We start from the raw sequence: 26,261 nt of genomic DNA, 5'->3' as shown, positions 1-26,261 counted from the left end.
TCACGGGTACAAGCGGCTGAAATAAGTTTCCTCCGCCGGGTGGCGGGTCTCTCCCTTAGAGATAGGGTGAGAAGCTCCGTCATTGATTGATTGATTGATTGAAACTTTTATTAGTACCGGTAGATTGCACAGTACAGTACATATTGGACGCAGCCATCCACCAAGCTAGAGCACCTGCACGCACTCACTGTCCCGTTCCCTCACCTCTCTCGCCCACTCACTCACTGACGTCACTCACCTCACATGCTGTCATATCTTAAAGGGCCACACACATACACTACTCTCATAACAACTAACAAGACATCATGGTGAAGCCAGAAGTCGAGTTTCTTAACATAGAGACATTCTCAATACTTTTCTTTTGTCGAGCACAAAGAAAATACAATTTTAGTTAAATGCAAGTTGTGTCTTGGATCAAAGATCTTATCTACTTAAAGTCAAAGTTAAAGTGCCATTATGTTGCAGCTATTTAAAATAGTTTTGTTAATTTGTTCTGGCCTGAAATAAATTGGCCCTTTGAAACATATCTTTGTCTTTGTGTGTTGTATGTAGACCACATTGCTTGTGTGTTGTATGTAGAGCACATTGTTTGAGTGTTGTATGTAGACCACATTGTTTGTGTGTTGTATGTAGACCACATTGCTTGTGTGTTGTATGTAGACCACATTGTTTGTGTGTTGTATGTAGACCACATTGTTTGTGTGTTGTATGTAGACCACATTGTTTGTGTGTTGTATGTAGACCACATGGTTTGTGTGTTGTATGTAGACCACATGGTTTGTGTGTTGTATGTAGACCACATGGTTTGTGTGTTGTATGTAGACCACATTGTTTGTGTGTTGTATGTAGACCACATTGTTTGTGTGTTGTATGTAGACCACATTGTTTGTGTGTTGTATGTAGACCACATGGTTTGTGTGTTGTATGTAGACCACATTGTTTGTGTGTTGTATGTAGACCACATTGTTTGTGTGTTGTATGTAGAGCACATTGTTTGTGTGTTGTATGTAGACCACATTGTTTGTGTGTTGTATGTAGACCACATTGTTTGTGTGTTGTATGTAGACCACATTGTTTGTGTGTTGTATGTAGACCACATGGTTTGTGTGTTGTATGTAGACCACATGGTTTGTGTGTTGTATGTAGACCACATTGTTTGTGTGTTGTATGTAGACCACATTGTTTGTGTGTTGTATGTAGACCACATTGTTTGTGTGTTGTATGTAGACCACATTGTTTGTGTGTTGTATGTAGACCACATTGTTTGTGTGTTGTATGTAGACCACATTGTTTGTGTGTTGTATGTAGACCACATTGTTTGTGTGTTGTATGTAGACCACATTGTTTGTGTGTTGTATGTAGACCACATTGTTTGTGTGTTGTATGTAGACCACATTGTTTGTGTGTTGTATGTAGACCACATTGCTTGGCAGAGTTCAGTGATGCAAATGCATGTCAAGTTGATCAACACATTGTATTATTCTCCAGTGCAATAACAGTACTGAAATGAAGACTAAAAGGGCATTAATGGGAGCCTTAAAAAAAAGAAAAAAAAGAAGTAACTAAATAGTTACTTTTCACAGTAACGCATTACTTTTTGGTGTGTCCTTGGGCAAGACACTTCACCCTTGCTTGTCCCTGACAGTTTGACTATGTCTTAGTTTTTCCTTTGCGTTTGTCTTTGTTTCCTGTCAGCACTCTTATTTTGGTTATTTCCTGATTGTCTCCCTGAGTGCTTTTTGCCCTCAGCTGTGGCTGATTGGCACCGCTACTATTTAACCCTTGTGTGGTGTTCGGGTCTGTGGGACCCGTTTTCGATTTTTATTAAAAGAAAAATTATACAATTAATACATTTTTCAAACTGAGACTCACTGGCTTTGGCTCATTTTCTTTGAAGAACATATCAGAATACATATTTAATGAACACACACCATACACCCCCCCTACACATTTCTATTACTTATAAGATGTCCAGGTCCAAATAACTCTAAATTAAGTCTTTGTTACTTAGAATATGTTCCCCTAGTGTCCAAATAACTCTAAATTAAGTCTTTGTTACTTAGAATATGTTCCCCTAGTGTCCAAATAACTCTAAATTAAGTCTTTGTTACTTAAAATATGTTCCCCTAGTGTCCAAATAACTCTAAATTAAGTCTTTTTTACTTAGAATATGTTCCCCTAGTGTCCAAATAACTCTAAATTAAGTCTTTGTTACTTAGAATATGTTCCTCTAGTGTCCAAATAACTCTAAATTAAGTCTTTGTTACTTAGAATATGTTCCCCTAGTGTCCAAATAACTCTAAATTAAGTCTTTGTTACTTAGAATATGTTCCCCTAGTGTCCAAATAACTCTAAATTAAGTCTTTGTTACTTAGAATATGTTCCCCTAGTGTCCAAATAACTCTAAATTAAGTCTTTGTTACTTAGAATATGTTCCTCTAGTGTCCAAAAAACTCTAAATTAAGTCTCTGTTACTTAGAATATGTTCCCCTAGTGTCCAAAAAAGTCTAAATTAAGTCTTTGTTACTTAGAATATGTTCCCCTAGTGTCCAAAAAAGTCTAAATTATGTTTTTGTTACTTACAATATGTTCCCCTAGTGTCCAAATAACTCTAAAATAAGTCTCTGTTACTTAAAATATGTTCCCCTAGTGTCCAAAAAAGTCTAAATTAAGTCTTTGTTACTTAGAATATGTTCCCCTAGTGTCCAAAAAAGTCTAAATTAAGTCTTTGTTACTTAGAATATGTTCCCCTAGTGTCCAAAAAACTCTAAATTAAGGCTTTGTTACTTAGAATATGTTCCCCTAGTGTCCAAAAAACTCTAAATTAAGTCTCTGTTACTTAAAATATGTTCCCCTAGTGTCCAAAAAAGTCTAAATTAAGTCTTTGTTACTTAGAATATGTTCCTCTAGTGTCCAAAAAACTCTAAATTAAGTCTCTGTTACTTAGAATATGTTCCCCTAGTGTCCAAATAACTCTAAAATAAGTCTCTGTTACTTAAAATATGTTCCCCTAGTGTCCAAAAAAGTCTAAATTAAGTCTTTGTTACTTAGAATATGTTCCCCTAGTGTCCAAAAAACTCTAAATTAAGGCTTTGTTACTTAGAATATGTTCCCCTAGTGTCCAAAAAACTCTAAATTAAGGCTTTGTTACTTAGAATATGTTCCCCTAGTGTCCAAAAAACTCTAAATTAAGTCTCTGTTACTTAAAATATGTTCCCCTAGTGTCCAAAAAAGTCTAAATTAAGTCTTTGTTACTTAGAATATGTTCCTCTAGTGTCCAAAAAACTCTAAATTAAGTCTCTGTTACTTAGAATATGTTCCCCTAGTGTCCAAAAAAGTCTAAATTAAGTCTTTGTTACTTAGAATATGTTCCCCTAGTGTCCAAAAAAGTCTAAATTATGTTTTTGTTACTTACAATATGTTCCCCTAGTGTCCAAATAACTCTAAAATAAGTCTCTGTTACTTAAAATATGTTCCCCTAGTGTCCAAAAAAGTCTAAATTAAGTCTTTGTTACTTAGAATATGTTCCCCTAGTGTCCAAAAAACTCTAAATTAAGGCTTTGTTACTTAGAATATGTTCCCCTAGTGTCCAAAAAACTCTAAATTAAGGCTTTGTTACTTAGAATATGTTCCCCTAGTGTCCAAAAAACTCTAAATTAAGTCTCTGTTACTTAAAATATGTTCCCCTAGTGTCCAAAAAAGTCTAAATTAAGTCTTTGTTACTTAGAATATGTTCCTCTAGTGTCCAAAAAACTCTAAATTAAGTCTCTGTTACTTAGAATATGTTCCCCTAGTGTCCAAAAAAGTCTAAATGAAGTCTTTGTTACTTAGAATATGTTCCCCTAGTATCCAAAAAAGTCTAAATTAAGTCTTTGTTACTTAGAATATGTTCCCCTAGTGTCCAAAAAACTCTAAATGAAGTCTTTGTTACTTAGAATATGTTCCCCTAGTGTCCAAAAAAGTCTAAATGAAGTCTTTGTTACTTAGAATATGTTCCCCTAGTGTCCAAAAAAGTCTAAATTATGTTTTTGTTACTTAGAATATGTTCCCCTAGTGTCCAAATAACTCTAAAATAAGTCTCTGTTACTTAAAATATGTTCCCCTAGTGTCCAAAAAAGTCTAAATTAAGTCTTTGTTACTTAGAATATGTTCCCCTAGTGTCCAAAAAAGTCTAAATTAAGTCTTTGTTACTTAGAATATGTTCCCCTAGTGTCCAAAAAACTCTAAATTAAGTCTGTTACTTAAAATATGTTCCCCTAGTGTCCACAAAACTCTAAATTAAGGCTTTGTTACTTAGAATATGTCCCCCTAGTGTCCAAAAAAGTCTAAATTAAGTCTTTGTTACTTAGAATATGTTCCCCTAGTGTCCAAAAAACTCTAAATTAAGTGTTACTTAAAATATGTTCCCCTAGTGTCCAAAAAAGTCTAAATTAAGTCTTTGTTACTTAGAATATGTTCCCCTAGTGTCCAAAAAAGTCTAAATTAAGTCTTTGTTACTTAGAATATGTTCCCCTAGTGTCCAAAAAACTCTAAATTAAGGCTTTGTTACTTAGAATATGTTCCCCTAGTGTCCAAAAAACTCTAAATTAAGTCTCTGTTACTTAGAATATGTTCCCCTAGTGTCCAAAAAAGTCTAAATGAAGTCTTTGTTACTTAGAATATGTTCCCCTAGTGTCCAAAAAAGTCTAAATGAAGTCTTTGTTACTTAGAATATGTTCCCCTAGTATCCAAAAAAGTCTAAATTAAGTCTTTGTTACTTAGAATATGTTCCCCTAGTGTCCAAAAAACTCTAAATGAAGTCTTTGTTACTTAGAATATGTTCCCCTAGTGTCCAAAAAAGTCTAAATGAAGTCTTTGTTACTTAGAATATGTTCCCCTAGTGTCCAAAAAAGTCTAAATTATGTTTTTGTTACTTAGAATATGTTCCCCTAGTGTCCAAATAACTCTAAAATAAGTCTCTGTTACTTAAAATATGTTCCCCTAGTGTCCAAAAAAGTCTAAATTAAGTCTTTGTTACTTAGAATATGTTCCCCTAGTGTCCAAAAAAGTCTAAATTAAGTCTTTGTTACTTAGAATATGTTCCCCTAGTGTCCAAAAAAACTCTAAATTAAGTCTGTTACTTAAAATATGTTCCCCTAGTGTCCACAAAACTCTAAATTAAGGCTTTGTTACTTAGAATATGTCCCCCTAGTGTCCAAAAAAGTCTAAATTAAGTCTTTGTTACTTAGAATATGTTCCCCTAGTGTCCAAAAAACTCTAAATTAAGTGTTACTTAAAATATGTTCCCCTAGTGTCCAAAAAAGTCTAAATTAAGTCTTTGTTACTTAGAATATGTTCCCCTAGTGTCCAAAAAAGTCTAAATTAAGTCTTTGTTACTTAGAATATGTTCCCCTAGTGTCCAAAAAACTCTAAATTAAGGCTTTGTTACTTAGAATATGTTCCCCTAGTGTCCAAAAAACTCTAAATTAAGTCTCTGTTACTTAAAATATGTCCCCCTAGTGTCCAAAAAAGTCTAAATTAAGTCTTTGTTACTTAGAATATGTTCCCCTAGTGTCCAAAAAACTCTAAATTAAGTCTCTGTTACTTAAAATATGTCCCCCTAGTGTCCAAAAAAGTCTAAATTAAGTCTTTGTTACTTAGAATATGTTCCCCTAGTGTCCAAAAAACTCTAAATTAAGGCTTTGTTACTTAGAATATGTTCCCCTAGTGTCCAAAAAACTCTAAATTAAGTCTTTGTTACTTAAAATATGTTCCCCTAGTGTCCAAAAAAGTCTAAATTATGTTTTTGTTACTTAGAATATGTTCCCCTAGTGTCCAAATAACTCTAAAATAAGTCTGTTACTTAAAATATGTTCCCCTAGTGTCCAAAAAAGTCTAAATTAAGTCTTTGTTACTTAGAATATGTTCCCCTAGTGTCCAAAAAAGTCTAAATTAAGTCTTTGTTACTTAGAATATGTTCCCCTAGTGTCCAAAAAACTCTAAATTAAGTCTGTTACTTAAAATATGTTCCCCTAGTGTCCACAAAACTCTAAATTAAGGCTTTGTTACTTAGAATATGTCCCCCTAGTGTCCAAAAAAGTCTAAATTAAGTCTTTGTTACTTAGAATATGTTCCCCTAGTGTCCAAAAAACTCTAAATTAAGTGTTACTTAAAATATGTTCCCCTAGTGTCCAAAAAAGTCTAAATTAAGTCTTTGTTACTTAGAATATGTTCCCCTAGTGTCCAAAAAAGTCTAAATTAAGTCTTTGTTACTTAGAATATGTTCCCCTAGTGTCCAAAAAACTCTAAATTAAGGCTTTGTTACTTAGAATATGTTCCCCTAGTGTCCAAAAAACTCTAAATTAAGTCTCTGTTACTTAGAATATGTTCCCCTAGTGTCCAAAAAAGTCTAAATGAAGTCTTTGTTACTTAGAATATGTTCCCCTAGTGTCCAAAAAAGTCTAAATGAAGTCTTTGTTACTTAGAATATGTTCCCCTAGTATCCAAAAAAGTCTAAATTAAGTCTTTGTTACTTAGAATATGTTCCCCTAGTGTCCAAAAAACTCTAAATGAAGTCTTTGTTACTTAGAATATGTTCCCCTAGTGTCCAGAAAAGTCTAAATGAAGTCTTTGTTACTTAGAATATGTTCCCCTAGTGTCCAAAAAAGTCTAAATTATGTTTTTGTTACTTAGAATATGTTCCCCTAGTGTCCAAATAACTCTAAAATAAGTCTCTGTTACTTAAAATATGTTCCCCTAGTGTCCAAAAAAGTCTAAATTAAGTCTTTGTTACTTAGAATATGTTCCCCTAGTGTCCAAAAAAGTCTAAATTAAGTCTTTGTTACTTAGAATATGTTCCCCTAGTGTCCAAAAAAACTCTAAATTAAGTCTGTTACTTAAAATATGTTCCCCTAGTGTCCACAAAACTCTAAATTAAGGCTTTGTTACTTAGAATATGTCCCCCTAGTGTCCAAAAAAGTCTAAATTAAGTCTTTGTTACTTAGAATATGTTCCCCTAGTGTCCAAAAAACTCTAAATTAAGTGTTACTTAAAATATGTTCCCCTAGTGTCCAAAAAAGTCTAAATTAAGTCTTTGTTACTTAGAATATGTTCCCCTAGTGTCCAAAAAAGTCTAAATTAAGTCTTTGTTACTTAGAATATGTTCCCCTAGTGTCCAAAAAACTCTAAATTAAGGCTTTGTTACTTAGAATATGTTCCCCTAGTGTCCAAAAAACTCTAAATTAAGTCTCTGTTACTTAAAATATGTCCCCCTAGTGTCCAAAAAAGTCTAAATTAAGTCTTTGTTACTTAGAATATGTTCCCCTAGTGTCCAAAAAACTCTAAATTAAGTCTCTGTTACTTAAAATATGTCCCCCTAGTGTCCAAAAAAGTCTAAATTAAGTCTTTGTTACTTAGAATATGTTCCCCTAGTGTCCAAAAAACTCTAAATTAAGGCTTTGTTACTTAGAATATGTTCCCCTAGTGTCCAAAAAACTCTAAATTAAGTCTTTGTTACTTAAAATATGTTCCCCTAGTGTCCAAAAAACTGTAAATTAAGTCTTCGTTACTAAGAATATGTTCCCCACACTAAAGTGTTACCAAAAACATATAACTTTGTCTTGAATTTGAAAAAACACAACATTTTATTACTAAAGAAGAGTTCGGTGAATGCGCATATGAAGCTGGTGGGGTTCGGTACCTCCAACAAGGTTAAGAACCACTGCTCTATAGTTAGCTATGGCACACACGGACACATTCGTAAACGGCGTTTTGACATTTTTAACCAACATTATTGACCAAAACGGCGTTATATATCTAAATAACACACACAAGGTAAAAAAATGTGGTGAATGAACAACGCAGTAGCAGCTCTAAGCTAGGATGCTAGGAGCTAGCTAGCGAAGAAAAGCCAATGTTGTTCCATGCTAATGTGTTAGCATTAAAGCCGTAAAGATGATGCTAACGGTGCTAATGTGACTTGAACGTTGACCTACGAGTAAATGTCAGTGATTTTTGGATTTTTCTCCATTAGATTGGAAAAACAACAGGAAAAAAAAACGTTCATCATCGTCAAAATAGCCCACCAAGGGAGGCATTTTGTCGGTGTAAGTGTGTCTCCCACCCACCTTGTGGCTGACCAGAGCGGCCCAGATCAGTGCGCCAAGGCCGGGGACCTTCATCTCGATGCCGGCCTCCGTCCGTCCGTCCTGGTTCTTGTTGTTGACGTTGATGTTGTTGATGCTGATGTTGCCACACAACCAACGAAACCGTCCAACTCACGCATGCATCCGAAGACACGCCCATTCTGTGACGTCACACTTTGACGCGTATGTGAGTACGTATTAAAAGGACCTGGCGACCTTCACTTATTTGCCTTTGACACAAGTGTGACATATTCTTCCTTGCTGTTGCAACATCTTCACACAGAACAAACACGCAAAATACTGAATCGAGTGCACACAAGAAACACACTCGGACGTCACTGAAAGGCGATTTGCTCAATAATAAAACCAAGTTATCAAAATAATTAATTGTTACTTTAATGTAACTTGTTATGCCACTCGTCGTGTCCCTGGTGGTCTAGTGGTTAGGATTCGGCGCTCTCACCGCCGCGGCCCGGGTTCGATTCCCGGTCAGGGAACTCACTTTTGTACAAATAACCCTTCCGTCATTTTGTAGTCGGCTTGTAACCATATACTTGATGCACGATCATTTTTTTCATGTATGAGGTAATCATTTTGGATGGAAGACGTCCTACCCTGTGCAATGTCGTCACCGTCTGTGTGATGGTGACTCATACTTGTTCAACAAATCGGCCTGTTTTGTTGTCCGCCAGCTTTCGCCAAATACTTCGCAAAATCCCACAGCATTTTGTGGCAAATCATAAAGCTTAACGGCGGCAGGTTAACTCTTGATGACGTCATTCAATTTTTTTTAATTTTTAATTTATTTTTTGTGCATTTAGCAGACTTTTATTTGGAGTATTTTTGACAACGTCACTTCCGCTTTTTTTCCCTTTTTTTTTTTTTTTTTTGGAATATTTTATAAACCTTTATTTATAAATTGCAACATTTACAAACAGTTGAGAAATAATAATCAAAATAAGTACAAAAGCAGTACAAAACAGCGCCAGGGGGTTGTAAACCCAAAGTAACTAAAATAGAACGCAATATATATATATATATATATATATATATATATATATATATATATATATATATATATATATATATATATATATATATATATATATATATATATATATATATATATATATATATATATAAAACAAACAAAGTGCAAAGCCATAGGCTCACACAATTTCCGTAAATAATTAAAATTTGGAACGCAGCACCATCGTTTTCACAGCTTTTTCAATGTTAGAGGTAGAGAGTGTTTTAACGTAGAGTTCTAATTCTTTTTTAAAGGCACAAAAAACAGAAACTTACATTTATGAATATAAAACTTAGCCAATAGCATAAAGAGGTTGCAAATGTAAAATCATAAAGCTTTTTTTTTTTTTTTTTTTAATAATACAGTATTTATTTTTACACAAAACATTCATTAAACATTTAAACATCACAGAACATGACGTCGCAAGGTTCCGTCGTAAGAAAATGCAAGTCCAGGAAACGACGTGCTCTTCGCGGATGCGTGGATCTATTTTTTATTTTATTTTAATTTTTTTAACTTTTATTTATGAATATCAACATTTCCCAACAGACAAGAAACAATAATCAAAATAAGTACAAAAATAGTACAAAACAAAAAATCATAAAGCTTAACTGCGGCAGGTTAACTCTTGATGACGTCATTCCATATGTTTTCTAGTCTGGCGAATTCTTATCTGCATCACCAGAACTTGGCCAAATGTTGCTTTCAGAATAAAACACGTCTTCACCCTGGCGAATCCATCGGGTTTTTTTTGGTTAAACACCCCAACACCAGCGTGTACACTAGTGTATTTTATTAGGTAACGCGTCATTTGTGTCATCGTTAGCGGGTGAAAAAGCACACCCGGGAGCCAATTACAGCAGCATTATTTTTGAAAACTCGTAACGGAAGCCCTGCGAGTCGCAGCGGCTAGCTCAACAGTATCCGTGGACTCCGCCACGGTCAGTGACTTTCGAGCGGAATGCGTCACTCGTAGCTTTACAGCATTGTAAGTACCGTGATAGTTGCATACAATATGACAATAACTTGATGATAGTGTATTCAGTATACATATATATTGTTTTACAATGGCGAGAAGAGGTGGCGTTTCAACAACTCGTTAGCTAGTTCGCCAGCTAAGCTAACCGGCTACTATTTTTTTCCGTTCCACTAAAAAGGTTTGACTAATAATACTTTTTGTTTCTCAGATACAAGCATACTATATATGTTTATAAGTAGTAATAATGTTTATGCATCTTATTTTTACTTACGTGTCTAAAAGTAAACTACACCGCATCGTTCGAGGCAAGTGACTGTTAGGAATTAAAAGGGACAAGCGGTAGGAAATGGATGGATATATTTCTATACTCTCATTTAAAAAGATGATGGTTACACGTATTTAAAAAAAAAACTATATTTCGCAGCCCCTTTAAACGAGGCTGATATATGCAAAGCAGGCAAGGAGATGATGTAAGTAGGATTGGTATGCAGAGACTCTGACATCAGCCTTAAAAACTGTTGGCCAAATAAGGAGGGAGGAAGGTGCTCAACAACATGGAGGATTATGTGGCCATGTCGCTTAGTTTTGGAAGACAATGTTTTTTATCTGAAGATCTGTTGTATTTTCAGCCTAAACACACACCGAAGGGCTGTCAGTCATCATCAGTGCAGCCAGCAGGCCATGGCTGGCTTCAGGCAAGAGGATGTGGAGCTCTATTATGAGATGGGAGAGGAGCTGGGCAGGTTTGTTCTTTGTCCTTTTCTCTTCTTTTTCTGCTGATGCGTATTCTATTGTTGTTTAAAGGCCTACTGAAAGCCACTACTAGCGACCACGCAGTCTGATAGTTTATATATCAATGATGAAATCTTAACATTGCAACACATGCCAATACGGCCGGGTTAACTTATAAAGTGCGATTTTAAATTTCCCGCTAAACTTCCGGTTGAAAACGCCTTTGGAGGATGACGTATGCGCGTGACGTAGCCAGGAGAACAGAGGTATGGCTTCCCCATTGAAGCCAATACAAAAAGCTCTGTTTTCATTTCATAATTCCACAGTATTCTGGACATCTTTGTTGGTGAATCTTTTGCAATTTGTTTAATGAACAATGGAGATTGCAAAGAAGAAAGTTGTAGGTGGGATCGGTGTATTAGCGGCTGGCTGTAGCAACACAACTTTTCACAATGTTATGTCAGACCCACTCGACATCCATTGCTTTCGGTCTCCCCTAGAGGGGGGGGGGGGGGGGTTACCTACATATGCGGTCCTCTCCAAGGTTTCTCATAGTCATTCACCGACGTCCCACTGGGGTGAGTTTTTCCTTGCCCGTATGTGGGCTCTGTACCGAGAATGTCATTGTGGCTTGTACAGCCCTTTGAGACACTTGTGATTTAGGGCTATATAAATAAACATTGATTGATTGATTGATTGAACAAGAAGGACTTACTTGGATAGCAGACGCGCCAGCCGATGCTAGCCGCCAACTGCATCTGTGTTGGGGTGAAGTCCTACGTCGCGCCGTCGATCGCTGGAACGCAGGTGAGCACGGGTGTTGATGAGCAGATGAGGGCTGGCTGGCGTAGGTGGAGCGCTAATGTTTTTATCATAGCTCTGTGAGGTCGAGTTGCTAAGTTAGCCTTAGCGTCGTTAGCAACAGCATTGTTAAGCTTTGCCAGGCTGAGAATTATTAACCGTGTAGTTACATGTCCATGGTTTAATAGTATTGTTGATCTTCTGTCTATCCTCCCAGTCAGGGATTTATTTATTTTGTTTCTATCTGCATTTGAGACAGATGCTATCACGTTAGCTCAGTAGCTAAAGAGCTTCGCCGATGCATTGTCGTGGAGATAAAAGTCACTGTGAATGTCCATTTCGCGTTCTCGACTCATTTTCAAGAGGATATAGTATCCGAGGTGGTATAAAATACAAATCCGTGATCCACAATAGAAAAAGGAGAGAGTGTGGAATCCAATGAGCCAGCTTGTGCCTAAGTTACGGTCAGAGCGAAAAAAGATATGTATTTCACTGCATTCTAGTCCGTCACTCTAACGTTCCTCATCCACGAATCTCGCTCAAATTAATGGGGTAATCGTCGCTTTCTCGGTCCGAATAGCTCTAGCTGTGTTGAAAACAATAGGAAAATATGAGGAAGTGAACAACTGACAACGTCACGCTACTTCCGGTAGGGGCAAGGCTTTTTTTTTTTATCAGAGACCAAAAGTTGCGAACTTTATCGTCATTGTTCTATACTAAATCCTTTCAGCAAAAATATGGCAATATCGCAAAATGATCAAGTATGACACATAGAATGGATCTGCTATCCCCGTTTAAATAAAAAAAATTAATTTCAGTAGGCCTTTAAGGGCTGACATAGGGCTGGGCGATATATATCGATATACACGCTATATCGCGGGTTTGTCTCTGTGCGATATAGAAAATGACTATATGGTGATATTGGAGTATACGTTCTCACGCAGTTGCTTTTAGCTGCTGGCATTACACTACAGGCTCTCCTCGCTCTTTCCTGTGTCTCCTTCTCACGGACAGACAAGCGCACCTTCTTACACACGTCACATACTGTCACGTCATACGTCACATACGTATACGCCCTCGCGCAGCAAAGAGGTAGCAGCATGAGTAACGTTAGCTGTGATGCTAGCGCAGCCGCGCGAGTGGTAATACGAGAGAGAGAAGGTGCGAATCTGGTAACAAATGAAGGAATAATTAATTCCCCCAAAAAACAGCAGGGGGTCCATCGTCTGGCGGTGGTTTGGCTTCAAGTGGAATGTGTCGAACAGACAACCGTAATTTGTCAAGTGTGGGGCAAAAGTGTTGCTATAAAAAGTAGCATTACTGCTAATATGTAGCATCATTTGAAAAGTCACCCGCTAGAGAATGAAGAGTGCTTACTCTGCATGTCAACATCTCCGTTCAGTGCCACACCAACAAAATGCCAAAGCAACCATTTCCAGATCAACACCGTATGAAAAAATAGTTTTAGATTGTTTTAGTTGTGATTTCCTTCTCTGCATGAAAGTTTTAAAGTAGCATATATTACAGTGTTTCCCATAAACTGCCAAGATACCTGTGGCGGTGGGGGCGTGGCTATGGGCGTGGTCACCATGACATCATTGAGTAATTTGCATAATTTACTACAATGATATGATTTTCTCTAAAAAGGCTCAAAAAATGTATACTTACTAATTAATAATAACAGTTTTGTTTTAAATGTCCATCCATCCATCCATTTTACAATATAATTACAACACTTTATGTACAGATTTGAACAATAAGTTATTCACTGAAATATATTTATTAATTGTGGTTCTTACAAAAAATATATCTTATAAAATATAAAAGCTAAAATGTCTCTTAAAGCTCTGCCCCTTTAATTAGTGCATACTAAATAATTTAACTTTAGCCTACTACTACAACCATATTTTTTACCAGCAACATAAAGTGAAACAGAGGCAGAGGTGTCCTGCCACAGTCAGTAACAAATAAACAGAAAACAGTAGTGGTCAAATACAAATAAGGCAACAAGAGAAGTATCCTACACTTCTCTTTTGTAAAGTAAATCTGAACAGCCTATATGGGCATCTACATCAACTATATGATTTGCCTGAGAAGCTGGACAGGACAACAGTTATTTGTGGCAGACGTAATTCTTTCGTGGCAGGCCGCCACAAATAAATGAATGTGTGGGAAACACTGTATTAATGCAGGATGAAGAAGAATGTTTTAATGTACTGCTGTGATTGTATGCATCAAGTGTTCATTCAAGGCTAAGGCAAAATATCGAGATATATATCGTGTATCGCAGGGGTGTCCAAAGTGCGGCTCGGGGGCCATTTGCGGCCCCCAGCTAATTGTTTACCGGCCCGCCACACATTCTGGAAATGCTATTGCAAAAATGAAAAAAAAACATTAAAAAAAGTGGAATGAGGTGAAATCTAACTAGAAAATGTTGCAATGTTGACACAAAGCTGCCATGCAGGCTGTTTTTTTTCCTTTTGTCTATCTTTATTTGCTCAAAAAAAAAAAAATCATGGTTATAATGAATTATTGACCTATTCAAGGCTCCAAATATTTCTAATGTTTCGCTTTAAAATGTTTTATGTGGAAAATATTGCATATATGTTGTGTGGTTGCCATACAAAAACATCAACGTCAAAAGAGCATAAAACACACAAACTGATAGTTCAAACGTAAAATGGACAGATATATCTGAAGTTGATCTCGTAACTTAAGTGTTGAAAGTAAAAAAAAAAACTAATAAAAATGTATCACTTTATGAGTGGGGCACCTTTTGGATCCCAAATATATTTAATGAGATTTTATTTATCTTTTCACTGTGATTACTCAAAAATAATAATGAATCGGTGTCCTGCATTATTGATCTTTTTAAGATCTTTTTAATTGGTGTCCTGCATTATTGATCTTTTTAAGGCTCTAAAAACAGTTACTTCATTTATTCATTTATTTCAGGCAATGACATTAAAAAAATAAATAAAAATACAAGGTACACAATACATAATAATATCAATTAATATAATGCAAAAGGTAATGTACATTATATACACTACCGTTCAAAAGTTTGGGGTCACATTGAAATGTCCTCATTTTCAATGAAGATAACTTTAAACTAGTCTTAACTTTAAAGAAATACACTCTATACATTGCTAATGTGGTAAATGACTATTCTAGCTGCAAATGTCTGCTTTTTGGTGCAATATCTACATAGGTGTATAGAGGCCCATTTCCAGCAACTATCACTCCAGTGTTCTAATGGTACAATGTGTTTGCTCATTGGCTCAGAAAGCTAATTGATGATTAGAAAACCCTTGTGCAATCATGTTCACACATCTGAAAACACTTTAGCTCGTTACAGAAGCTACAAAACTGACCTTACTTTGAGCAGATTGAGTTTCTGGAGCATCACATTTGTGGGGATCAATTAAACGCTCAAAATGGCCAGAAAAAGAGAACTTTCATCTGAAACTCGACAGTCTATTCTTGTTCTTAGAAATGAAGGATATTCCACAAAATTGTTTGGGTGACCCCAAACTTTTGAACGGTAGTGTAAGCATGATTGTCTTTATGACTTGAAAACAATGATTTGTCTACTCAATGTTGACCCGTGTATTTGAGAGGCGAGTCTCTTCCCATGAAGTCTGAACACAGATGGGTCTGGGTGTTAGTGTTTCATTATGTCATTTTCTGAGCGGCCAAGACAGAGACCATACATTCTTAAATTCAATGATTTATCCCGACACTTTTCTATTTTGTACCATGGTGGCACAATCAGAAAAAGCCTAAGTCTTTTACAATTAGGCGAATTGAGTAAACTTCATTTTGAAACGGGTGAACGTTCTTTTTTTTGTGTGCTCGTGTCTTTTCCCCAGCGGGCAGTTTGCAATCGTGCGCAAGTGCAAAGAGAAGAGCTCAGGCGGGGGCTACGCAGCGAAGTTCATCAAGAAGCGCCGCCTGTCGTCCAGCCGGCGGGGCGTGAGCCGCGAGGAGATCGAGCGCGAGGTGAACATCCTGCGCGAGATCCAGCACAGCAACATCATCACGCTGCACGACATCTTCGAAAACAAGACCGACGTCATCCTCATCCTGGAGCTCGTCTCCGGCGGCGAGCTCTTTGATTTCCTGGCCGAGAAAGAGTCGCTGACTGAGGAGGAGGCCACGCAGTTCCTTAAGCAGATCCTGGACGGCGTGCACTATCTGCACTCCAAGCGCATCGCTCACTTTGACCTCAAGGTTAGTTTTCACGTTTCTTTTTCTTTTAGAATTGTGCTTCCTAATATTTTGGTTACTTTAATAATTAAGTACAGTGGTACCTCGGTGGTGATACGCCCCACTTTTTGTATCAAATTTTGCCCACGGTTTTTGTACACCGTCCTTGTGATCACATGGCCACACATTGCAAGTACCAAACTATAGTCAGTCTGCCCGCTAATCATTCTGTGGGATCGACTACCCAAAGAAAGAATCCATGCAGTTGGTGGCTCTGTCTCTTTTTTTAATTGAGGACAATTGCACAATAATCTGGCAGGGGCCAAAGAAAGTTGCGATTACCGAAGCAATTTGATAAAGAAGTTGAGAAACAGTATGGAAATCCAGAAAAAGCAAAGGCGGCGTCTGCGTGGCTCCACTTTCCTTTTATTCGCCCCTGCTCATCTCTGTCTTTGCCCACAAGAGGGTAAATGTAATGTTAAACGTTCATTTATACAGTTTATCCATCATGTATATGTATTTTTCACAGGTATGGGTACCACTGTACTTTTATAGGTTTCTACACTGCAAAAGGTCAGTGTTCTAAAACAAGAAAAAAAAATACAAAAGTTAGGGCCATTTTACATGGACTAAGCAAAATTATCTGCCAATAGAACAAGAACATTTGGCTTGTCAAGACTTTCCAAAACAAGTCAAATTAGATAACCTCAATGAACCCAAAAATACCTTAAAATAAGTATATTCTCACTAATAACAAGTGCACTTTTCTTGGTAGAAATAAAAAAAGAGACCTTTTTGCTCAATATGTTGAAAAATATTCTTAAATGAAGTAAATGCTAGTGCCATTATCTTGACATAATGATATGCGCTCGGCATTACATTTCTTGCATTTTCCCATCAATAACATGACATCATCGTGCCACTTGCGTGCCCTTTCAGTCAATTAGTGCGCAAGGAATATATATATATACACTATATATATATATATATATATATATATATATATATATATATATATATATATATATATATATATATATATATATATATATATATATATATATATATATATATATTAGGGCTGCAACTAACGATTAATTTGATAATCGATTAATCTGTTGATTATTACTTCGATTAATAATCGGATAAAAGAGACAAACTACATTTCTATCCTTTCCAGTATTTTATTGGAAAAAAAACAGCATACTGGCACCATACTTATTTTGATTATTGTTTCTCAGCTGTTTGTACATGTTGCAGTTTATAAATAAAGGTTTATTTAAAAAAAAAAAAAAATTTTTTTTTTTTTTTTTTTTTTTTTTTAAAGCCTCTGCGCATGCGCATAGCATAGATCCAACGAATCGATGACTAAATTAATCGGCAACTATTTTTATAATCGATTTTAATCGATTTAATCGATTAGTTGTTGCAGCCCTAATATATATATATATACATACATACATATATATACTAGGGCTGCAACTAACGATTAATTTGATAATCGATTAATCTGTTGATTATTACTTCGATTAATCGATTAATAATCGGATAAAAGAGACAAACTACATTTCTATCCTTTCCAGTATTTTATTGGAAAAAAAACAGCATACTGGCACCATACTTATTTTGAATATTATTGTTCCTCAGCTGTTTGTACATGTTGCAGTTTATAAATAAAGGTTTATAAGAAAAACAAAAACAAAAAAACAATTGCCTCTGCGCATGCGCATAGCATAGATCCAACGAATCGATGACTAAATTAATCGCCAACTGTTTTTATAGTCGATTTTAATCGATTTAATCGATTAGTTGTTGCAGCCCTAATACATACAGCCCAGCCCCCGACCACATTTTTTTTTTTTGTAATTTTGAAGAATTTATCTGAATGTGCATGAACTATTTCTGTTCAAAATTGTTTGAAATGTCATATGTTAAATGTTTAAATATTAACTGTCAGTTTACTGTACTGTGCCAACTGTACTACTATATGAGTACCTGTTTTCTATTGTTTCATTGAAAATAAAACGGCAAAGTCCATTTGGCTGTCATCTGTTTTAATTATGAGACACAATTGTGTCAAAGTCATTATTTTTTATTTCATGCTTCAAATAGGAAATGATGACTTTAAAAAAGTAGTTTTCTACTTGTGAGTGTTGATGACACAGCTTTGCAACAGTTGATATTCTAGTTTCAAGCATGTTTTACTCAATATAGCTCATCAAATCTCAGCAACAAGCTGTAATATCTTACTGAGATCATTTAGCACCAAAACCCTTAAAACAAGTAAAACACTCTAACATAAAATCTGCTTAGTGAGAAGAATTATCTTATCAGACAGAAAATAGGCAAATATCACCCTTATTTGACATATTTCATCTTATATTTCAGTTTTTGCAGTGTAGCCATGTGGTCATTTAGCCATGTATGTTCTTTTCCATGTTCTCAGGCACCTTTAATCATCATTTAAGTGTTAAAAAGAGCCTGTCTCTAATAAATGTGGAATTAATTTCCTGTTCATGGCGTTGCAGCCTGAGAATATCATGCTGCTGGACAAGAATGTTCCCAATCCCAGGATAAAGCTGATCGATTTTGGGATCGCCCATCAGATCAAAGCGGGGAACGAGTTCAAAAACATTTTCGGAACGCCAGAGTTCGTAGGTGAGCACCCCCCCTTTTCCCCTCATGGCCTGTTTTTAGCTGACTGTGTGATGTTGTGGTTGTGATCTCCACATCTGCTTCACATTCTGCGTGCTTCGCAGCTCCAGAAATAGTCAACTATGAGCCGCTGGGGCTGGAGGCCGACATGTGGTGAGACGCAATCCTTCTCTATTACTTTGTGAGGGCCGTGTTTAAACCGCTAGTTTGAGCTTTTGCATTCTGCTATCTCCTCTGCAGGAGCATCGGGGTCATTACATACATCCTGTAAGTCCTCTTGCACGTCACCGCCACAAACTCGCACTCCATCCCTGTCTAAAGAGGTCATGTCTCCGCGTCAGGTTGAGCGGCGCCTCGCCATTTCTGGGCGAAACCAAGCAGGAGACCCTCACCAACATCTCGGCCGTCAACTACGACTTCGACGAGGAGTACTTCAGCAACACCAGCGAGCTCGCCAAGGACTTCATACGACGCCTGCTGGTCAAAGACCCCAAGTAGGACTTTGAATATAAACATGATGAAGCGCTCATCCTTCTTCTGACTGACTCGTGTGTTGCAGGAAGAGAATGACCATCGATGACAGTCTTCAGCATCCATGGATAAAGGTGCTTCATTTTCTTATTATTTATGGGTCATAAATAACAAACCCTGCTTACATTCCCACACATTGATTCATTAACCCTTCTGCTCATGTAGTATTTGTGTTAGTCAGTCCCTCCAGGAATTTACCATGTTAGGATCGTGTCAAATCAACCAATCCCCAGGAATTATGCGCAACCTTACAACTGTGTCCAAATTCAAGGAACAACGTTTAACAATATATCAACTCTTTATTGATCAAGTTCGCACAATTGTTGTCCCGCCTAGCTTAGACCTACTTCCTGTTCCCGTCTACGGCGCTCAGCATTATATATATATATATGTGTATATATACATATACACTACCGTTCAAAAGTTTGGGGTCACCCAAACAATTTTGTGGAATAGCCTTCATTTCTAAGAACAAGAATAGACTGTCGAGTTTCAGATGAAAGTTCTCTTTTTCTGGCCATTTTGAGCGTTTAATTGACCCCACAAATGTGATGCTCCAGAAACTCAATCTGTTCAAAGGAAGGTCCGTTTTGTAGCTTCTGTAACGAGCTAAACTGTTTTCAGATGTGTGAACATGATTGCACTAGGGTTTTCTAATCATCAATTAGCCTTCTGAGCCAATGAGCAAACACATTGTACCATTAGAACTAGGGATGTCCGATAATGGCTTTTTGCCGATATCCGATATGCCGATATTGTCCAACTCTTTAATTACCGATACCGATATCAACTGATGTATACAGTCGTGGAATTAACACATTATTATGCCTAATTTGGACAACCATGTATGGTGAAGATAAGGTACTTTTTAAAAAAATGAATCAAATAAAATAAGATAAATAAATTAAAAACAGTTTCTTGAATAAAAAAGAAAGTAAAACAATATAAAAACAGTTACATAGAAACTAATAATTATTGAAAATTAGTAAAATGAAGTGTTAAAGGTTAGTACTATTAGTGGACCAGCAGCACGCACAATCATGTGTGCTTACGGACTGTATCCCTTGCAGACTGTATTGATATATATTGATATATAATGTAGGAAGCAGAATATTAATAACAGAAAGAAACAACCCTTTTGTGTGAATGAGTGTAAATGGGGGAGGGAGGTTTTTTGGTTTGGTGCACTAATTGTAAGTGTATCTTGTGTTTTTTATGGGGATTTAATAAATTTTAAAAAACCCAAAAAAACGATACTGATAATAAAAAAAACGATACCGATAGTTTCCGATATTACATTTTAACGCATTTATCGGCCGATAATATCGGCAGACCGATATTATCTAACATCTCTAATTAGAACACTGGAGTGATAGTTGCTGGAAATGGGCCTCTATACACCTATGTAGATATTGCACCAAAAAGCAGACATTTGCAGCTAGAATAGTCATTTACCACATTAGCAATGTATAGAGTGTATTTCTTTAAAGTTAAGACTAGTTTAAAGTTATCTTCAATGAAAAGTACAGTGCTTTTCCTTCAAAAATAAGGACATTGACCCCAAACTTTTGAACGGTAGTGTACATACATATATATATATATATATATATATATATATATATATATATATATATATATATATATATATATATATATATATATATATATATATATACATACATACATACATACATACATACTAGGGGTGTGGGAAAAAATCGATTCGAATTCGAATCGCGATTCTCACGTTGTGCGATTCAGAATCGATTCTCATTTTTAAAAAATCAGATTTTTATTTATTATTTTTTATTTATTTATTTATTTATTTTTAAATTAATCAATCCAACAAAACAATACACAGCAATACCATAACAATGCAATCCAATTCCAAAAGCAAACCCGACCCAGCAACACTCAGAACTGCAATAAACAGAGCAATTGAGAGGAGACACAAACACCACACAGAACAAACCAAAAGTAGTGAAACAAAAATGAATATTATCAACAACAGTATCAATATTAGTTACAATTTCAACATAGCAGTGATTAAAAATCCCTCATTGACATTATCATTAGACATTTATATAAATAAAAGAACAATAGTGTGACAGTGGCTTACACTTGCATCGCATCTCATAAGCTTGACAACACACTGTGTCCAATATTTTCACAAAGATAAAAAAGTCATATTTTTGGTTCATTTAATAGTTCAAACAAATGTACATTATTGCAATCAGTTGATCAAACATTGTCCTTTACAATTATAAAAGCTTTTTACAAAAATCTACTACTCTGCTTGCATGTCAGCAGACTGGGGTAGATCCTGCTGAAATCTATGTATTCCATGAATAGACAATCCTTTTGAATCGGGAAAATATCGTTTTGAATCGAGAATCACGTTGAATTGAAAAAAATCGATTTTGAATCGAATCGTGACCCCAAGAATCGATACTGAATCAAATCGTAGGACACCCAAAGATTCACAGCCCTAATATATATATATATTTATATATATATATATATATATATTTATTTATATATATATATATATATATATATATATATTTATATATATATATATATATATATATATATTTATATATATATATATATATATATATATATATATATATATATATATATATATATATATATATATATATATATATATATATATATATATATATATATATATATATATATATATATATATATATATATATATATATATATATATATATATATATATATATAAATATATATATATATATATATATATATATATATAAATATATATATATATTAGGGCTGTGAATCTTTGGGTGTCCTACGATTTGATTCAGTATCGATTCTTGGGGTCACGATTCGATTCAAAATCGATTTTTTTCAATGTTTGTGTGTGGAGTTTGCATGTTCACTCCGTGACTGGGTGGGTTCTCTTCAAGTACTCCGGCTTCCTCCCACCTCCAAAGACATGCACCTGGGTATAGGTTGATTGGCAACACTAAATGGTCCTTAGTGTGTGAATGTGAGTGTGAATGTTGTATGTCTGTCTATGTTGGCCCTGCGATGGGACAAGCGGTAGAAAATGGATGGATGGATGTATCCCTAGTTCTGAGTATGTGCTTTTGTTGCCATCTAGTGTCTACTTTTAAGTCTGTAGTATAAAAATGAGTGAAACATCAATACAGTATTTGTTTTCCAATTTTTGTTGGAATCCCATGGTTGGTTTTTTTTTTAGATTATGGTTACAAGACACACTGAAAACATTGATACATTTATAAAACCACAAAATTATTCCATTTTATTCAAATAAATAAGCCTCAAAAGTCAAACTATTGCAATTTTGGTACTAAAAAATCTGCCATGAATTCAGCCTTTTTAGGCCACAGCAATCACACAAACAACCCTGCAAGGATTAGTGTTTATTATTACTATACTCTTAGTGTTGATGTGTTTTAAGAGAGTTTTATTTGAAATGGATGCATTTTTATAATATTTTTTTTGGAATAAATAATACATAATGAAGTGATTTTGTACACAAATAATTTAAACATGTTTTTTTTTTTTATATTATAGTTAATTTTCTGCAGATAAGGACATTAGTGGTATAACAAACTACTGGAAACACATGTCTGATAAATCAAAACGCTTAAAAACATGATTTATAGAAAAATTTGATTATCTATAATTAGAGATAATCGATAATATCGACCGATAAATGCTTTAAAATTTAATATCGGAAATTATCGGTATCGGTTTCAAAAAGTAAAATGTATGGGAGAAGTACAAAGGGACAATAAACCTTAAAGGCACTGCCTTTGCGTGCCGGCCCAGTCACATAATAGATACGGCTTTTCACACACACAAGTGAATGCAAGGCATACTTGATCAACAGCCATACAGGTCACACTGAGGGTGATCGTATAAACAACTTTAACACTGTTACAAATATGCGCCACACTGTGAACCCACACCAAACAAGAATGACAAACACATTTCGGGAGAACATCCGCACCGTAACACAACATAAACACAACAGAACAAATACCCAGAACCCCTTGCAGCACTAACTCTTCTGGGACGCTACAATATACACCCCCCACTACCCCTTCGAAACCCCACCTCAACCTCCTCATGCTCTCTCAGGGAGAGCATGTCCCAAATTCCAAGCTGCTGTTTTGAGGCATGTTAAAAAAAAGAATGCACTTTGTGACTTCAATAATAAATATGGCAGTGCCATGTTGGCATTGTTTTTCCATAACTTGAGTTGATTTATTTGGATTTATTTATTACATTGTTTAATGCATCCAGCGGGGCATCACAACAAAATGAGGCATAATAATGTGTTCATTCCACGGCCGTATATATCGGTATCGGTTGATATCGGAATCGGTAATTAAGAGTTGGACAATATCGGCAAAAAAGCCATTATTGGACATCTCTATCTATAACAGGGGTCACCAACCTTTTTGAAAGCAAGAGCTACTTCTTGGGTAGTGATTAATGCGAAGGGCTACCAGTTTGATACACACTTCAATAAATTGCCAGAAATAGCCAATTTGCTCAATTTACCTTTAACTCTATGTTATTATTAATAATTAATGATATTTACACTTAATTGAACGGTTTAAAAGAGGAGAAAACACCAAAAAAATGACAATTAAATTTTGAAACATAGTTTATCTTCAATTTCGACTCTTTAAAATTCAAAATTAAACCGAAAAAAAGAAGAGAAAAACTAGCTAATTCGAATATTTTTGAAAAAATTAAAAAAAAATTTATGGAACATCATTAGTAATTTTTCCTGATTAAGATTAATTTTAGAATTTGGATGACATGTTTTAAATAGGTTAAAATTCGATCTGCACTTTGTTAGAATATATAACAAATTGGACCAAGCTATATTTCTAACAAAGACAAATCATTATTTCTTCTAGATTTTCCAGAACAAAAATTTAAAAAGAAATTCAAAAGACTTTGAAATTAGATTTAAATTTGATTCTACAGATTTTCTAGATTTGCCAGAATAATTTTTTTGAATTTTAATCATAATAAGTTTGAAGAAATATTTCACAAATATTCTTTGTCGAAAAAACAGAAGCTAAAATGAAGAATTAAATTAAAATGTATTTATTATTCTTTAAAATTAAAAAAATAAATGTACTTGAACATTGATTTAAATTATCAGGAAAGAAGAGGAAAGAATTTAAAAGATAAAAAGGTATATGTGTTTAAAAATCCTAAAATCATTTTTAAGTTTGTATTTTTTCTCTAAATTTGTCTTTCTGAAAGTTATAAGAAGCAAAGTAAAAAAATTTATGAATTTATTTAAACAAGTGAAGACCAAGTCTTTAAAATATTTTCTTGGATTTTCAAATTCTATTTGAGTTTTGTCTCTCTTAGAATTAAAAATGTCGGGCAAAGCGAGACCAGCTTGCTAGTAAATAAATACAATTTAAAAAATAGAGGCAGCTCACTGGTAAGTGCTGCTATTTGAGCTATTTTTAGAACAGGCCAGCGGGCTACTCATCTGGTCCTTACGGGCTACCTGGTGCCCGCGGGCACCGCGTTGGTGACCCCTGGTCTATAATATATTGTAATTATCTGGGAAAACAGCAACCATTTTTCTTCCGTTTTCCTCTTAAATGACAAAAAGTATGCATTGTGAATCTTATGAGAATAATCTTTGTGTAATTGAATTGATGAATTGAGATCTAAAATGCATGTTGTGAGCTTTACCAACTTTGAATCCCCACGCAGGTCATCAAGAGACGCAACGTGCGCCAGGAGGAGCGCGACCGCAAGCCCGAGCGCCGGCGCCTGAAGACCACCCGGCTGAAGGAGTACACCATCAAGTCGCACTCCAGCATGCCGCCCAACAACACCTACGTCAACTTCGAGCGCTTCTCCCAGGTGCTGGAGGAGATCGCGTCGGCCGAGGAGGGCCTGAGGGACCTGGAGCGCAACCAGCGCTCGTGCCGCGACGACGTGGCCGCCCTGCTCTCCATCTACGAGGAGAAGGAAGCCTGGTACAAGGAGGAGAGCCAGACCATCTCCGGCGACCTGAGCGGCATCCGCCAGGAGCTGCAGCGCACGCAGGCCCAGCGCAAGAAGAGCCAGGAGGACGCCCGGCTCGCCACGCAAGCCGCCAACATCCTCAAGCGCAAGTTCGGACGCCTGGAAAACCGCTACGAGTCTCTGGCTGAGCAGGTGGCCTCGGAGGTCCGCTGGGTGGAGGAGCTGGTCCGCTCCATAACTTTGGAAAAGGACCGCCTGGACTGCGGCAGCACGCCGTGAGCGCAATAACTCTCTTCATTCCTCACTTAGCTCGGAGTCCTCCCATTAAAAAGGTCTCCTTTCTGTGCAGAACGTTAATTTATTCTTTTACTGTCATTTTACTCCTCACGCTCTATTTTTTAAAAACATTTTCTAACTTGGAATGTTTGCATGTATTTGTCATAGTCGTTACAAAGCATTTGAGTCTTTTATTGCGATAAACCGGAGCCTCCAGTCAGTCAGCTGTGTATTGAAAACATCTCACATGGTTCTGCTCATTGTCTTAAAACTTATGCACAGTCGCCTTTTCGTGAAGACTTTAAATCATGTAACTTTTTTTAATCAATGTTTGTCGTCTGTGCACGCCTCAAACATTCCATTGACCTTTTTACATATTCCGTGATGGGGGTTTTTTTCCCCATACACGTACTCATTGGCACTTGAATGATTTAACTATAGCAACGTTTAGAAATATATTTTAAATATCTTAGCTGCAAAGAGCTGTAAAGTTAATGAGTGCAGCCTGTTCCAAATAAACAAAGTTTTATCTAACTTGTGTTTGTTGTTATGTTAAATGATAAGTGATAAGTGATGAACTTGTCATTGAAAAAAAAACATGTATCGGACTATATTGGGTATGTGGGGCGGCATGGCTCAGGTGGTAGTATTTGGCCCACAACGTAATGGTTTGCTGACTCAACCCTTAGTCCCCTTGTGACCATGTCGAAGAATCCTTGAGCAAGATTGAGACTTGTATTAGTAGATTGCACAGTACAGTACATATTCCGTACAATTGACCACTAAATGGTAACACCCCAATAAGTTGTTCAACTTGTTTAAGTCGGGGTCCACGTTAATCAATTCATGGTAGAAATATACACTTACCGTTCAAAAGTTTGGGGTCACCCAAACAATTTTGTGG

At 35.9% G+C, this 26,261-nt stretch overlaps 2 protein-coding genes and 1 non-coding gene across 4 annotated transcripts in view; 2 read left to right on the top strand and 1 right to left on the bottom strand.

Moving 5' to 3' along the window:
• sppl2 (signal peptide peptidase-like 2) overlaps nucleotides 1-8,269 on the bottom strand; it is a 31,154-nt gene extending 22,885 nt beyond the window's left edge. For both annotated transcript variants that reach the window (XR_009821482.1, XM_062023826.1), the window contains exon 1: nucleotides 8,106-8,269. Coding sequence is in view for 1 of the 2 variants with exons in the window: in XM_062023826.1 (XP_061879810.1) it covers nucleotides 8,106-8,159 (54 nt within the window). In the remaining variant the exon portion in view is untranslated. The remainder of the gene's footprint in view (nucleotides 1-8,105) is intronic.
• Nucleotides 8,270-8,548: 279 nt separating this feature from the next.
• Nucleotides 8,549-8,620, top strand: trnae-cuc (transfer RNA glutamic acid (anticodon CUC)). The gene has a single exon. It is a non-coding gene; the product is annotated as a tRNA-Glu (tRNA).
• A 1,255-nt stretch (nucleotides 8,621-9,875) lies between these two features.
• dapk3 (death-associated protein kinase 3) lies at nucleotides 9,876-25,885 on the top strand. Its single transcript, XM_062023816.1, has 9 exons — nucleotides 9,876-10,141; nucleotides 10,762-10,875; nucleotides 15,538-15,898; nucleotides 18,403-18,532; nucleotides 18,634-18,682; nucleotides 18,770-18,796; nucleotides 18,871-19,023; nucleotides 19,089-19,134; nucleotides 24,824-25,885. The coding sequence occupies exons 2-9, from the start codon at nucleotides 10,814-10,816 to the stop codon at nucleotides 25,358-25,360; spliced, it is 1,365 nt and encodes a 454-aa protein (XP_061879800.1). The 5' UTR covers nucleotides 9,876-10,141; nucleotides 10,762-10,813; the 3' UTR covers nucleotides 25,361-25,885.
• Nucleotides 25,886-26,261: the final 376 nt, after the last annotated feature.

Source organism: Entelurus aequoreus, linkage group LG16, assembly GCF_033978785.1.
Source record: "Entelurus aequoreus isolate RoL-2023_Sb linkage group LG16, RoL_Eaeq_v1.1, whole genome shotgun sequence".
Taxonomy (NCBI): Eukaryota; Metazoa; Chordata; class Actinopteri; order Syngnathiformes; family Syngnathidae; genus Entelurus; species Entelurus aequoreus.
The sequence above is the reverse complement of the archived record's forward strand: the minus strand, read 5'-3'. Positions and strand labels throughout refer to the sequence as shown.